The sequence below is a fragment of the Sinocyclocheilus rhinocerous genome, unplaced genomic scaffold, assembly GCF_001515625.1.
Source record: "Sinocyclocheilus rhinocerous isolate Xijiao unplaced genomic scaffold, SAMN03320098_v1.1 scaffold711, whole genome shotgun sequence".
Taxonomy (NCBI): domain Eukaryota; kingdom Metazoa; phylum Chordata; class Actinopteri; order Cypriniformes; family Cyprinidae; genus Sinocyclocheilus; species Sinocyclocheilus rhinocerous.
In genome coordinates this window covers 1,982,480-1,998,152 of record NW_015641018.1, presented here as the reverse complement: position 1 = coordinate 1,998,152, position 15,673 = coordinate 1,982,480, and the positions used below count along the sequence as shown (strand labels likewise).

Here is a 15,673-nt window from a genome sequence, read left to right as displayed (position 1 = left end):
CTGTTTCTTAGTCATTTTTTTGTGAAATTTACAAGTGATTTATGAGTAAGGGTTCTTTATACACTATAAATACATCTATCTATACCGTATGCTGTAGATAGATAGATAGATAGATAGATAGATAGATATTTGCTTGCATGCACTTTCTTGTAAAGCACCACATTAGCATGACTGCCTCCACTGGCACTTCGAACAAAAAACATAACACTTCATATTAGAAAGACATTTTGTTGCATAGGAACATTTTCGGCATATACATTTAGCATCCAGCATCTTATTTAGCAACTTATCTGAGACGCAGCCTTTATAAATTCAAATATAACAGATGTGAATAACAACTTGAGTGATGAACTGCAATCATTATTGAGGCGCTGTTGCTCTCGTAGCATCTGATTGGTGAAACTTGCGTCGGACGCGCTGGCCTGCGCGAGGAGCCTGTCTGTGGAGCCGATGTGCGCGTTATTGCGCCGTTTCCAAGTTAAGGTGACCGACCGTCAGACCTCCCAGGATTTATCGGCATCGACAGACACATGTACGGGCTTAATTCTGAACCATATGAGAGCCGTCTTTATTGACTCTGCCGCACAGGTGTTGAGTCACGCGCAGATCGCTTCTGATGAACTGTGACTGCGTGTAATGTGCGGGAAATGTGATCGTGGACGGTCTTAAGTGACTCACACTAGTTCACTGTGGAGCTGGACTGCACACCCGGACATGATTATGAGGATGATCGTGGTGCCGCGGACGCATTTCGGAGAGGAAACCCAATTTATTTTTTCACCCTGCGCCATGTAACTTTGGCACCGACATGTACACCAGAATAAAGCGACAGTTTGGACTCGTTTGACGTACCGGCAGTCTTTTCATTAAAAAAAAAAATCTGGGGAATCTTTTATCCTGTTCAACGTAAGCACGCGCACTCCTCGCAAGGATGCCTGGTGTCCTGGGTCTGTACATTGGGATGGAGGTGCTCATCGCCCTTTCCTCTGTCATTGGGAATGTGATGGTGGTCTGGGCTGTGAGAATCAACCGATCTCTACGAGACACGACCATTTATTTCATCGTCAGTCTGGCTCTGGCGGACATTGCTGTCGGGGCACTTGTCATTCCTCTGGCCATAACTATAAGCATCGGACTGAAGACTCATTTTTACAGCTGTCTGCTCGTTGTATGTACTGTCCTGGTGCTAACGCAAAGTTCAATACTCGCCCTCCTGGCTATTGCTATTGACCGCTATCTGAGGGTTAAGATACCAATGAGGTAATAAGATGTGGGTTGCTTGTTCATTTCACTGGGATTTTCATTTCATATTTCCAGTTCTGTTTTCTTTTTCTGAATGCATGATGGTTTCCTGTCATCAGTGTGGAGGATGTACTGAAGTTGAGGTGACTTGCTTACCACAAGTCAGTCTTTAAGGGATATTTGACCCAAAATGAAATTAAAATGGTCATTTACTCACCCTTGTGTGATATTCCAAACCCGTATGACTTCTGTTTTCATTCCGTGGAACACAAAGGAGAATTTGTAAAGAATATCAATGCAATTAAAATTTAATTTTGCCATGTCAAGCCTAAAAAAGAACCCAAATCGCAACAAAAGTGGCATAACATTTATTTATGCACCATATTTTAATCTTCTCGAGTCATACAATAACTTTGTGTGAGAAACAGACCGAAATTTTAGTCTTAGCTATCGTACTCTTGAAAATCTTTCACTCTGTAACGGCTGTGACCGGATCATGTTTGAATCGTGAACCGGAACGGTTCGAATCGTGAACGAATCATTCAGGCCGGTTTTGTGAATTGGATCAACCGAATCGTTAGAAAGATATAAAGTTATACTCTTACTTTTAATGTATGGTAGAAGACTAAAATGTAGTATACGTTTCCGAATTCAGTAAATGTTTTGTTCATAAATTACAAATTGTTTTGAACTCTGATGAACATGCCAATGAGATGTAGTGAAAGGACTGTGTAGGCTAAATAGCTACTTCAAGAAACCTTCAAATATAGAACACATTAACCACATTTATTATGCTTTTTTTTCTTTTAACGCTGACATGTTCAGTTACAATTCATTGCCATTACATTCAAGTGTTTCCTTTTTAATTTCATGAAAGAAAGAAAGTCATGCTGGTTGAAACAACACGAGTTTGAGTTCATTTTTGGATGAACTAGCCTATCCGTTTATAGCAGATTTAGGCCTACTCAAAACAGAAAACAACCATGCATATTCTTTAATTAGCATGGATTCATACTTCTCACATGAAAAACTTAATTTAGAGACTGAGAAACAGTGTGACAATGAGCAATACTAAGGTAGCACCTTTGCTTTCAGACCATGCAGTGATGTTTGACCTGGGTGGGTTTGCCGTGGGCTGCAGTGTTTCTCAATTTATTGCTGTGTTATGGAATCCACTTTCAAAGTCACCTTCAAACCATGACTCTTTCACAGTTTTTAATTTCCTGTCCTGTCCATGGCCTCCCTTTGAATGTGAAGTTGGAGTTACAGAGTTAATACATTATATGAGTCAAAACAATTAGGCAGAAAGACCCTTTTGCAGCATTAGCTACTTCTGATTGTGTAGAAGAACAGCTAGAATGACATGCTTATAGGATTATAACATACAAGTCTGAGGTAATTACACTGGACAAGTGCATAAGTGCACAAGTTTGTCAAACAAGCAACTAGTGCCAATTTGCCAGCTGAGTGGATGGCGTGCTTCACTAGCTTCATTTGTGTTGTCTGAAAAGACCTTCTACTCTTCACAGAGAAGGGATTGTGACTTAATCAAAATGTAATCCTTCTCAGCAGTTTGTGTAGTGGCTCAGCTCAGCACTTTTTAATTTAGATTTCCATATTTATAACAGGGATTTCAATTATTTCTTCCAGATAAATTGTACTTCCAAAACAGATTTTGAAGAAATTTCACTTATGTTTGTACTTCCTCAGAAATAGGCCTAATCTTAGTCATTTTCATGGTTCAGCATCCTTTACAAAGCTTCCTCTTTACTCTCAGTGTTGTAGAGTGTAACAGGGTGTTAAAATTCCATTCATGTTCTCCATAAGGGACCTGATTTTGAACAGACCCAATGTGAACTACAAGGTTGGTGGTTTTGTTGAAGCCATCAGCCTGCATAATTTTGGCTTTTTTAAAATATATTTTTTAAATGATCATGTTCACCAGCCGAATTCCTGGTGAAAAATGACATTACCCATTATCCTTCAAAAAAATCTCCACCAATCAGAGAATCTAAACAAGCAAATTGCGCAAAAAGAGCAATCTCACTATATAAAGTAGTTTGAATTGTGTCAGTTTATGAAAACTATTCTCTCAAATTATTTAAATATTTGCATGCATAGTATTATGCAATAAATTAAAGCCGTTAAGTACACAGTCTTGTACCTTCATCTTTTTGTCCAGTTTTCAAATACTTTTTCACTTCAAATTAAAGTTAGTAATATCATTCACCTCGTAGCTGGTTGGTTTAGTTCATTGATCATAACTCTTAGGCCTTTTTTAAAATCCCTATGGGAAAAAGTAGACGGGCACTATTGCCATTTTCTCTGAGTTGTTTAAAAATTTCGTTTTTTTCCCACAGCTATAAAAGAGTGGTGACTCCAAAGCGTGCTGGCACAGCAGTGATGGCATGCTGGATGGTGGCCATCGTAGTCGGCCTGACACCCATGTTGGGCTGGAACAATCTGGAGAAGCTACGCCAGACTAACGGCACCTTGGGTGCTGACCTTCTCGTAACCTGTGAATTCGAGAATGTCATCAGTATGGAGTACATGGTCTACTTCAACTTCTTCGGATGGGTGCTGCCACCGCTTGTCCTCATGTTGCTCATCTACGCTGAGATCTTCTACATGATCCACAAGCAGCTCAACAAGAAGGTCACCGCAAACCAGACCGACCCCACTCGATATTACGGGAAAGAACTCAAGCTGGCCAAATCTCTCGCGCTGGTGCTCTTCTTGTTTGCAGTCAGCTGGTTGCCGTTGCATATTCTGAATTGCATCACTCTCTTCTGCCCTAGTTGTGACAATTCAATGTGCCTTCTTTACGTGGCTATCTTGCTCAGTCATGGCAACTCCGCCGTCAATCCCATCATTTATGCATTCCGCATTAAGAAATTCCGGAATGCTTTTGTTAAGATCTGGAAACAGTATGTGTGTTGCACGGAGGATCCACGTCTGGGTGATCGCCCTAGCTTTCGCATAGATAGCAAAGAGAGAAGACTGCGGGACAATGACATCTGACACTTCGCTAACCAAGTCTCCTCCATGAGAAGCACTTTTTCCAAGTATGACAGTATAGATGAGTCTACAGGGAAAATGCAGTCTGGGATGTATGCTGTCAGAGGTGAGAATACGTTTGCCACAGAAATGGAGACGATCGAACATTACTGGCAATGTTTCCTTGAAAACCCAGTCAATGGTGCATAGAATGAATTGCATCGTTAGTGAGGGACCATTAAATAAATGAAAATGGCCTGTTTTATCGGAATTCCCACACAGTACAACTGGCATTCACATCTGTGAATCTTTATTCGATTATGATTTCCTTTTGTGCTGTGGTTCATTCGAATGTGGCTATCACATAAAGGGCTTCATATAATGAATGCAAAACTGCAGACTCGTAAATGTCAGCGCTTATGAGCAGTGTTGGGCAAGTTACTTCCAAAATGTAATACATTATACCGCAGCTCTCTCTCCGATAGCTTAGTGTTAGTGGCACCAGTCTAGGTGTTTCCAGGTTTTACTCGTGCTATTTCTCCATGTTGAGAGTTTGGTGTCGCACATATTGCACCTGACTATGCATTCTTATGCTTTTCTCCGATGAACTGAAAATAACAGGAGTGTGTCCATCTCACAAATGTAGAATCCGTCTCTGCAGTCATCTCAACCATTTAATTCCAGCATCAGGAAATAGACAAACTATTTTACCCGCGGGATTTTTTTCTCTGGTGCTGTTTTGCGGTGTTGGTAAATTCACCACTTAATTTTGAGTTAAAATATGTTGTTGTAACTTGCGTTACTGAGATTGTAACGAGTAATAATATTACCCAAATTTGATTAGTAATGCGTTATATTACTGCGTTACAGCAAAAAGTAATATACTACTGTAATATTATTACTTTTGTAATGCGTTACTCCCAACACTGCTTATGAGTACACTAAACTACACTCGTCTTTAGTCAGGAGCATAAACGCATTTGAGGACTTTGAAAAAAGGACATTGAGAATGTGATCTGAGGTCATTTTTATTTGCCAGCGAATTCATGTTTGAAGTATGGGATATGGAGTTATTTGTAATTTGCTGCTTTTTATGACTAGCGCAAGTAGTAGGCAGCTAGGCCCACTTTGCCTTAAATGGATAGTTTATAAAAACTGAAAATTCTGTCATCATTTACACCCCCTCGTGTCGTGTCATATGAGAATTCAGAGTTGTTTTGGACCCCACTGACTTTCATTCAAAACTGCTAAAACATTCATTAAAATGGCTTTGTTTAGCAAAAGAAAATCATGCATGTTTGATTAAAAGATGACAAAACTTTCATTTTTGGGTGAACTATCCCTTTAGGCAGAAATTTGCGTGATCCTATTAGTCCAATATCAGCAATGTTGCTTTTGCCGTGTTATGACACTTTTTTGTTATACTGTTTTTGTCTAAATGAAATAGTTTGCCTTATTAATACTCATTTCTACTGTGTGTTTAACAGAATAACCGCTGAAAATTGATTTGATGCGTTCTCATATTTGTTTTGGTGAGAAAATCCTGTTTGCGTGAGGAAATAAGAAATGCAGCCTCCGATTTCACTGCATGATGTTGAAAAGAAACAAAACTGTAGGCGGTTAGCATTTAATATTTAGATTGCTCAAAACTGGGGGCCTGAGAAAAGATAGACAGGAAGGAACCATGAATAAATCTAGATTGAATGATACTGCTAGAGTTCTTGTGTGTGTGTGTGTGTGTGTGTTTTTTTTTATTTATTTTTTTATTGAGATGCATTGTTAAAATAATTGATGCATAACCTGTGAGGACAATCGCAGTTGGATCTCTTAAATGTTCAGGCCTCTAATAAGGCAAGGAAACATTCCGAGCTTTCACTGAAATTGCTCATTTCTCCAAGTGTATTAGAAGAACTGAAGAACTGCTGAAATTTTGATGCCCTCTGAACGGACCCTGATTTTGACTGCATCCTTGAAACAGGTGGCACTGAGTGAAGTGTCCTTTGAACAAGCTCTGATAAATGGTTTGACCTTTTCAGGCCGGTCAATCAATTCAATACAGTTTCCTGAGAAACAACTATCTCAAACTTCCTGGGTAGATCCAAAGGTAAGATCAAAGCTGACGCGGTGACTTGTGTTTCCGCTTCTACAATGGTATTCAGCCAACCTCCGTTTCTCCTTTACTGGGTGCTAACTGGAGAATTTAACTAGTTTAAGTTCAAGGGCATAAACACTCTGGATTAATTTTTTTTATGTCTACAGTGCCTTGCGAAAGTATTCATACCCCTTCATTTTTGTTTTTTTTACATTTTGTTATGTTGCCGCCTTATGATAAACTTCTTTAAATACTTTTTTTCCACATCAATCCATACACCATACTGACAAAGCAAAAACAGAATTGTCACAACTTCGTAAATGCATTAAAAATAAAATACTGAAATAAGTACATTGCAACTAAATATTTAGCTGAAGCACCTTTACAGTCTCAAGTCTTTTTCTGTTTGATGCGACAAGCTTTGCTCATCAGCATTTTGCAATTATCTGCCATTCTTCACCTCACCTCTTCACCTCTCAAGCTCTGTCAGGTTGGATGGGGGCAGATGCACATTTTCAGGTTTCTCCAGAAATATTTGATTGGGTTCAAGCTCAGGCTCTGTCTGGGCCACTCAAGAACATTCACACAGTTGTCTATAAGCCACTCTGTTTTTTATTTTTAATAAATTTGCAAAGATGTTAAAAACCAGTTTTTTTGCTTGACAATTATGGTGTATGGGGTGTAGATTGTTGTGGAAAAAAACTAATTTAAAGGAGTTTAACATAAGGCAGCAACAAAACAAAATGTGAAAAAAATTAAGGGGTATGAATACATTCGCAAGGCACTGTAGTTCAAATGACTCACAAGCTGCAATTACCTATATAGATCAGTTGAGTGTCTTAATCTAATACCTTTTATAAAAACTTATAAAAAAGTTACTCTGTACTGTGGTGCCCCCCTGTGATGGTTTAAAATAAATGCTAAAGGGCTCATTACTAAAAGTAAGGCATATCAAATCATTTTTATTTAAAGGGTTAGAATGTAAACAGCATATGATATTCTGTGTCAGCTGCGTCACGCAGATACGTTTTCTACGTTGTTTACACTTTAATTTGAATGAAAACAACGTATCCACATAAAAAATATATTAATTTGTGTTCCGAAGATGAACGGAGGTCTTACGGGTTTAGAACGACATGAGGGTGAGTAATTAATGACAGAATTTTCATTTTTGAGTGAACTATCCCTTTAAGTAAAAAATAAGCACGCTTATATTGCATTAATTTTAAAGTGGCCCAGTTATTATTAGTGAGTAACGATGTTATTTCCTTATTGTTACTAGGTTGCAATAAAACCATAAACCACAAAAATATATGTCTCAACATGTCCACTTCATGTTTATTTGATCTCTAGTGAAGGAAGTCTAACATTTCAACATTTCACTAATGTTTACTACAACATGCATGTCCCAATTAGACCAACACATTTGTTCAAAGTGCTTAATTTTAAAGGATTTAAAGGGGTCATATGATGTTGCTAAAAAGAACATTATCGTTCTGAAAAGTGAGGTGTACGCTGCTTGGCCAGCTATCCAGTGCATTGTGATTGGCTGAATACCTGAAGCGTGTGACGGAAATGTTACGCCCCTTACCATACTGTGATGCTGTGTCCCGGTGCGACCAGACAAAACCAATAAAACCCATTACAAACGAGGCATTTGTTGCATCCAGTGGGGACATAATTACTGATTATAATGACTTATACTGTGTTTTTACGCATTGCGTATTGGGCCGCGTAAACATAAAACCATGTCTGCATTTGTGATCTGAGAAACGACAAACAACAAGCGCTACTCTACACTGCTCAAAACTCGCGTTTGAATCATCAGTGGCAAATTCATTAAATATAAAAAACGTACTTACAGTCTGTAATTCAGAAGCGCCAGACTGTCCTTGCAAAGTTGGAACTGCCCCGTTTTATAGAACAGCCTTTGAGCACAGACCCATTGAAGGTTACTCTGCAGGTTCAGGGAACAGTCCTCCATAAAATGCGCTGGACACATCGGAATATTTTGAGTCAGAACAGCCGGCATTGTAGGCTACTTTCCCAGGTTCAGGAAACAGTCCTCCGTTAAATGCACTGCACACACTCGAATATTTGGGTTGAACTGTTCCGGAACAGAGTTGTAAATGCGACTTAACCACTGATTTCTAGTTGTGTCCTCTTTTGGAAGGCAAAACAAAGTAGTTTCTCTTTCACAACGAAACACACAGCGGCTTGAGTGAGCGGAGGCCGGCGGGCCTGAGTGAGCGGCGGAGCACCAAGAGCTTGTAACACTCCAAAGAGAAAGGAAAAATTGAAATCGCATCATATGACCCCATTAAAATAACATAGTTTTACTCCACATCAGTGACGTAAAGAAATTTGACTACATCATAAGACACAAGTCTATTATTTAAAAAAAGCAATGTTGGTTGAGAATTCCTGCATCAGTTGAAATACTCAAACACAAATATCTGTATTAGAGTAAAAATGTAAACATTAAAAAACGTTGCTGGTTGTGATTGTCTGAAAACAGCACCTTGGCATCTGACTGACATTTACAGATCCTCCTGCATTACAAATCAAAACTTCAGACGAATGATTGAGGGTATCACAGAGAATGAGACAATGAGCTCAATCTCAACACATGCTGTTCTTAGAGACAGAGACCTTGAAAAAAAAAGAAAAACAACAACATTAGACAGTTTGCGTGTTTAACAATAGCAAAGTAAGTCTTCAACATCTGGGGAAAATGAGTCATGATGGTTATATTAGAAATATAAATTGATTATATATATATTTTTTTTTTAAGATTTATTTTTTTATTATGACAGGACAGATCAGACAGTCGGGACTCGAACTCGGGACACCCATAGTGTAACCGGCGCTGTATATCGGCACGCTGCCCACAAGGCTACCGGCACCAACGATTATATATTGTTGATAGTGAAAAAATAATAATTTTTGAGTTAGGAAATTAAGCATCCTAAAATGAAATAAAAAACAAACAGACTGCAATACTTATTTGTTGAGGGTATGAGGGCATTGTACAATAGGGTGTGAGGTGGGATTTAGGGCCAAAAACATATAGCTTTATTTTGTTAAAAGTGAGGGAATACAAATGTAAGAATCTGTTATGACACATGAAAAACTGAGGTGAACTGCATAGACCTGTCAGAGTAATGCCATATTTCATTTTTGACAGGAATGAAAACAAGACTGTGAGGAACTGAAAATTACGTGATATGGGCCCTTTATATGGTGTGTGCCATTGTAAAAATTTTAAGTCTATTCATCACTGCTGTGTTAAATTCAATATGGCATCTAACCTGACTACTGGCCGTTTGAGGTGAACTTGATGCCATCAGTTTACTCACTAGATTAAATTGTTTTAAGTGAATGGGTTCTAACTATTTCAAACTATGTGTTAATGTTGGCATGTCTCTAGTTCTCGTAACCAAGTGCTGCTTAAAACATTTAGGTTTAAGCAGCACTGTCCAATCCTGGTCCTGGAGGGCCACTTTCCTGCAGAGTTGAACTCCATCCAGCCCCAACACACTTGCCTAGAAGTTTCTAGTAATACTGAAGACCTTGATTAGCTGATTTAGGTATGTTTAACTGTGGCTAGATCTAAACTCTGCTAGAAGGTGGACACCTCTGCTTCAGATGCTTTGGTTTAGTGGCAATTTCGTTAATTAAAACTAAGATGAAAAGTATTCATTGATGACATTTTTTCCATGACTAAAACGAGACATGATTACAAACTAACTGTGAGTGTATCAACATGCAATATTGTTGACAGAAATGACAAGACCAAAAAGTAGTTAAAAAAAATAAAAACTCTATATCCAAAATTTCTCTGTATTTTCTTTCGGTGAGTCTTTGTTGTTGTTTTAATAAAAAGATGTGAATATAATTTTGAGTTAGTGGAACTGATATTAGAAGGAATGCCATTGTTTTAGCTTTTGAGAGAAGATTTTGAGTGTTACCAGTTTTCATAAAGTAGAGATTGTATTTGTTTATGATATGAGTTATGATAAAGGTTCACAAAGAGGTCAAAGGGGTCACATACTTTTGGAATCCACATTTAAATGGAATCCAGAAAATTTTAAATCGAAAACACAGACTTTGGTTAAAATGAAACTGAATTTGAGGAAAAATAAATAAATTTTAAAAAAAATGTATTTTTTGTTAAACTTTTAAAAAATTCCTGTTAAATCGTGTAAGTTAACCAGATATGCTTTTTGATTAATAAAATTTGATTTAACCATTAAATCAGAGTCCAGAAAAATTTCAATGAAAAGAAAAAAAATGGAATCTAATCCATGAAATTTTGAAAACAAACAAAAAAAAGAATTCAGGAAAAATTTTTACAAATTTCATAGGGCCCTACATTCATTTTAATATGAATCTGTGCGACTGGGAGTTCCACGCGAGGGCAAAAAAAGTTCAAGTTGGTCATGTGAATTCGCCACACTGACCAACAGGAAGCTGCTTGGTTTGAAAGTCACTTATCCTGCTGGAGACATACCCACATCTCTTGGTTTTCGTTACTATGTTTCCTACAAAAAGAAGCAGTTAATGTAAATCTGATAAAAGAATCCTCACCCAGCCCCCTTGCTCTGCAATCCAGCATGTTAGACGGTTGTTGACGAATCCCATCATAGCGCTCTCAACTACATTCGTCATGTCAGGGCAGTTTTTCTTCATAAAGAGTCCCAGTGTGATGGCGGCCTTGAGAAGCTGCTTCTCTGAGGCCACTTCTGTTCTTTCCACAACCCACATCTTACACAAGCTGTCCACACTATCACTGAAGGCAGTCACCACCTAGAGGACACACGTGTCAGAGGCTACAGTTGTGGTCAAACATCAAACACGTGGTTACTGTGCAATACTTCATACATTGAGACTGCTCAAGAAGTTTCACTTTTACTAGTTTCAGGGAAGAAAAGGAAACTGGAAGATTTCAACAGCACTGCTTTACAGCGGCCTATACAGTAATTATGAGTGGACCAGGAACAAAGTAGCACTGATTAAATATACAATCTTCACAAAGTGACACAAACGTTCTTCAGATTAGTCGATCGGTGTCTGAAGATGAACAGTTTGGACTCGACTCACCTGATCGGCTGCAGCTTTCTGTACATTCTTCATCAATGGCTGGATCACTCTCTCATCATAATCGTCACCCAGTTCCCTGAGCTTTGAGGCTATTTTTACAGGGTCAAATGAGTTCTCTGCACAACAAGTAGCTTAAAATTAATTTCTGAAAGCCTTGGTTATTGTGCACTTCCATGTTTTTACAAAATACAAGACAAAATAATGTCAAGAGAGGAACATTTAAGGATGCTGTCATAATAGCAGGTTTTTAAATTGTGTACATCATTTTAAAAATCATTTTAATAAAGTGTAATCGCTAAATCAGTGTTTCAATTGCGTATCGTTACATCAATAAAATCAGCTTGTAAATTATGTCACATAACGTTACATTTACCTCAGAAAAGCCACTCAATCTTGAAGGTTAGCAAAAAACAAGTAACTCTAGTGAGGAGCATTTTAATCTATACATGCACAATTACATATTCACTATACTTTTACTTAAGTGTTACTGTATGTAGGGAAAAATCTGTCAGGAAAACATGTTACGACGTTTATGTAGCCTATATTTGAACGTCGTACTGGAGTAGAAACAATTTTATCATTAATAGGTTGATATACGAACTGCCTCATGTGGCTTTTATTTGAGTTATGATTCATCTAAAATCGATGTGTTTCGAAAACATGGTTAGCTAACCCAATGAGTCAGCTAATTACATGCAAGGTGTTAAGCAAGTCATTGTTTACACATATGTTCTTAAGGGACATTTTCATAGAATGACTCGAATAACGCTCAGAGATCAAAGACGAACACTTACCATCTTCAGGACCATCAGGCTCCACCATATCAAAATATAGTTCATTTTGTAAGAGGCAGTGTATGACGTCGTATGTTTGTTTCTGAATTTCAGCTGCCGCCATCGCGTTTACCGGTGTTACAAAACATTCAGATCCTGAGACATTTGGTTCCACTGGGTGGCGCCTGTATGTATATTCATATTGTGGCCGTGTGCTTGAGGCAACGGGCAAACTAATGGGACTGAAAATAATAAAATAACGCTCCTCAAATCGCATAGAGCAACCGCTTCCTTCCTTGTTATAATTTAACTAATATTTTTATACCCTACAACATATTTTGTTCTGAACATTCTTTAGAATATTGGTGTGTGTGATGTGTGTGTGTGTGTGTGTGTGTGCACTTGTACAGCTATCTTTGTGAGGGACGGTTTGAGTTTTAGACCATCGGAGTGAGGACAATCTTGTAAAGTGAGGGTCAAGACTTGGTTTTAGGGATCAGGTTATAATTGGGTAAAGGGTAGGTTTAGGGTAAGGGTTTGGGTGAGGCACTTAGTTCTGATTGGTAGGTTTAGGGTAAGGAGCTAGAGATTGCATTGTGTCAATGTATGTCCTCACAAAAATAGCTATACAGAGTTGTGTGTGCGTGTGTGTGTGTGTGTGTGTGTGTGTGTGTGCTCTTGTACAGCTATCTTTGTGAGGGACGGTTTGAGTTTTAGACCATCGGAGTGAGGACAATCTTGTAAAGTGAGGGTCAAGACTTGGTTTTAGGGATCAGGTTATAATTGGGTAAAGGGTAGGTTTAGGGTAAGGGTTTGGGTGAGGCACTTAGTTCTGATTGGTAGGTTTAGGGTAAGGAGCTAGAGATTGCATTGTGTCAATGTATGTCCTCACAAAGATAGCTATACAGAGTTGTGTGTGTGCGTGTGTGTGTGTGTGTGTGTGTGTTGTTTATGGTACATTGTGGGGACCAAATATCCCCACAAGGATAGTAAAACCTGCAAATTTTGACATTGTCTGCGGTCCCCACGAGGGAAAAAAATTATTAAAAATGCTAAATTATGTTTTTCTGAAAGTGTAACAATGCAAACAGGTTTTCAGTAAGGGGTAGGTTTAGGGGTAGGATGGAGTGTAAAACTAATTTTCACTGAGGGCCACTTCAACATTATGGCTGCCAACAAAGGGCCGGTTGTAACTAAAACTGTACAAATGTTACTATTCCTTAACATATTGTTAAATAGCTGTCTCTTTTTTTATTATTACTTATTAAAGTTACAAATATTGTATATGCATTTGCATAGATGTAAAAAATATATGTTATTGATCTGTGTTATTTTAACATAAATCCTTTTAATTTATCAGGTTAAGAAATCCACATTACTCCAAAGACAAATATCATCAAACACAAGTCATTACATTAACTTTGTTAAAAAAAAAAGTGTTACATTTGAGAGGGGCAGAACTATGGTACAGCAAATAATTGTGAGCTGCTAATGTGTGACAGATGTGGTATTTAAAAAAAAACAAATGAGCCCGGGTCTCATGAAAATACGTATCAATAGCACGATTTTCTGTTTCTATTTGGCATGCTAGTTATATGAAGAAATTGACTTTGGCGTGCGTATGATACGCACGTGTTTGGCATGCATATGATATGCAATCAATGCTTGAAGTAGAAAAAAAGGAGTGGCAGTACTCAACCGCACTCCCCCACCCAAAAATAAATACACAAATAAATAAATAAATACAAGCTAAAGTACTAAAAAGTTTTTATTTTTATAATTCACTATGAATGTATATAGTGCCACAATTAATTAATTAATTAATTAATTGTTTACAATTCGATTTACATTTATTTGTATTGTGCTTTTCATGGAACACTGTTGCAAAGTAGCTTCACAGAAAATGATCATTTCTACATTACATTTAGTAGTTTACAGCACTTTTAATAAAAAAATGTGCACAAGTCAATCTGCCATACCAAACAGGAACACATGGAGACGCCAAAAGACCACTAAACGAGCTACCTGACCTGACTGATTCATGCAGAATTACTAAACCACTGACTACTGCATAATCTAAAACACCTTCAGCCAGCATCCAGTATAAAACACTCGCGGTTTTAAGCCAAATAGCTTGCTGAAATGTTTTTAATTGACATCTGTACGTGAGTAGCCTACTATTATCTCCGCCATCTCTGATTAAATCAGCAGCGTTTTCTCTGCGTTATAGTGCTGTTTTGAAACTTACTGTTGGAATGCATTCCCTTACTGGATCCTTATAGACATTACAGGAGTTTACTTGTTGATCTGATCGCAAAAAGCCTGCTTCTTTTCATTTTATAGCATCTTGTATTTGTTCAAATTTACTGATTCAAATTCATACTTATAGGCCTATTATTTTACTACTCTGCGCTAGGGTGACCACCTGGCTATAGATCTGTTGCAGACAGCAGATGTGATTTTGCGGCACGAGACAGATACATACTGGTATGCTATGTAAATACTGATTTACATTATGCGCCGGTTTTGTGTCTGCCGGTGGATGCCCATACTCCAGGTTGCGCTTATGGCAACATTAAATTCAGAAGAGAAGATGATTTTTGAGTGCACACATGTAATGTCTGTCCGATAGAGAGCATGTCTGTTTTCTGTGATAGTGAATGGGAATCCACCTGCGAGTGGAGAGATTTGTGCTGAATGTGCTCGCGCATTTGATGCGCTCTTGCAGGCTATAATACGCTCTGGACATTTCTCATTAAATAGAAACCACCTCAAACGAACTATTAAAATGAAAACAAAGTCGTGTCTGAAAGCTGCAATCTAATGTTTAATTCGTTAAATGAATAGAGAATATCGTGTTTTTCCGTGTGTGCTGCTTGATCATTTCTCTCGGTGGTGCTCGAGCACGTGATGAGGTCCGCTTTATTCCTTTGAGCCGTTTTCATCAACGGAAAACCCCCCACACCCCTAATCCTAACCATTGCATCATATGCAGGTCCCTGCCATTGCGTATCATATGCACGGCAAAGTCAATTTCTGCGTATAAATAGCACGCCAAATAGAAACAGAAACTTGTGGTAATGGTATTGATATGCACTTTCATCATTTACGATATAAAGCAGCATAGATTTTTATTTTAAAACAATCATGCTGTACGGGCCACATAAAACGATGTGGCAGGCCGGAATAGGCACGCGGGACTTGTTTGACTGGATAGAAAATGGCGTTTGGTCAGTATAAAAACAATAGAAGTCTATGGAAAATCCCCCCAGTTAGCAGAAACCTAACGCGCGCGTGTGTGTTTGTGTGTGTGTGTTCCACTGAATAAAAAATATACAGGTTTGGACAGACATGATGGTGAGTAGGCTAAATGATGACACAATTTTCATGTTTTCAACGTTTTGATTTTTCAGTATACATTCAAATGTATTTTTTCCTGTGATGCAAACCTGAATTTTCAGCGTCA

General features: G+C 38.1%; 2 protein-coding genes across 2 annotated transcripts; one reads left to right on the top strand and one right to left on the bottom strand.

Annotated features, from left to right (window-relative positions):
- The first annotated feature begins 497 nt into the window (after nucleotides 1-497).
- LOC107753800 (adenosine receptor A1-like) lies at nucleotides 498-4,647 on the top strand. Its single transcript, XM_016570043.1, has 2 exons — nucleotides 498-1,260; nucleotides 3,603-4,647. The coding sequence occupies exons 1-2, from the start codon at nucleotides 932-934 to the stop codon at nucleotides 4,261-4,263; spliced, it is 990 nt and encodes a 329-aa protein (XP_016425529.1). The 5' UTR covers nucleotides 498-931; the 3' UTR covers nucleotides 4,264-4,647.
- Nucleotides 4,648-8,597: 3,950 nt separating this feature from the next.
- LOC107753801 (bcl-2-like protein 15) lies at nucleotides 8,598-12,358 on the bottom strand. The gene is made up of 4 exons (XM_016570044.1): nucleotides 12,229-12,358; nucleotides 11,435-11,550; nucleotides 10,922-11,140; nucleotides 8,598-8,983 (listed from the first exon to the last, which is right to left on the bottom strand). The coding sequence occupies exons 1-4, from the start codon at nucleotides 12,329-12,331 to the stop codon at nucleotides 8,954-8,956; spliced, it is 468 nt and encodes a 155-aa protein (XP_016425530.1). The 5' UTR covers nucleotides 12,332-12,358; the 3' UTR covers nucleotides 8,598-8,953.
- Nucleotides 12,359-15,673: the final 3,315 nt, after the last annotated feature.

Bases quoted from the DNA above. Each gene is read 5' to 3' on its own strand.
- LOC107753800 (XM_016570043.1), top strand. From the start codon at position 932: ATGCCTGGTGTCCTGGGTCTGTACATTGGGATGGAGGTGCTCATCGCC. The intron at 1,261-3,602 runs GTAATAAGATGT...TTTTTCCCACAG, and splicing joins AGGGTTAAGATACCAATGAG to CTATAAAAGAGTGGTGACTC.
- LOC107753801 (XM_016570044.1), bottom strand. From the start codon at position 12,331: ATGGCGGCAGCTGAAATTCAGAAACAAACATACGACGTCATACACTGC. The intron at 11,141-11,434 runs GTGAGTCGAGTC...TGTGTCCTCTAG, and splicing joins AGAAAGCTGCAGCCGATCAG to GTGGTGACTGCCTTCAGTGA. The intron at 8,984-10,921 runs GTGAGGATTCTT...TTTTTTTTCAAG, and splicing joins TTGCAGAGCAAGGGGGCTGG to GTCTCTGTCTCTAAGAACAG.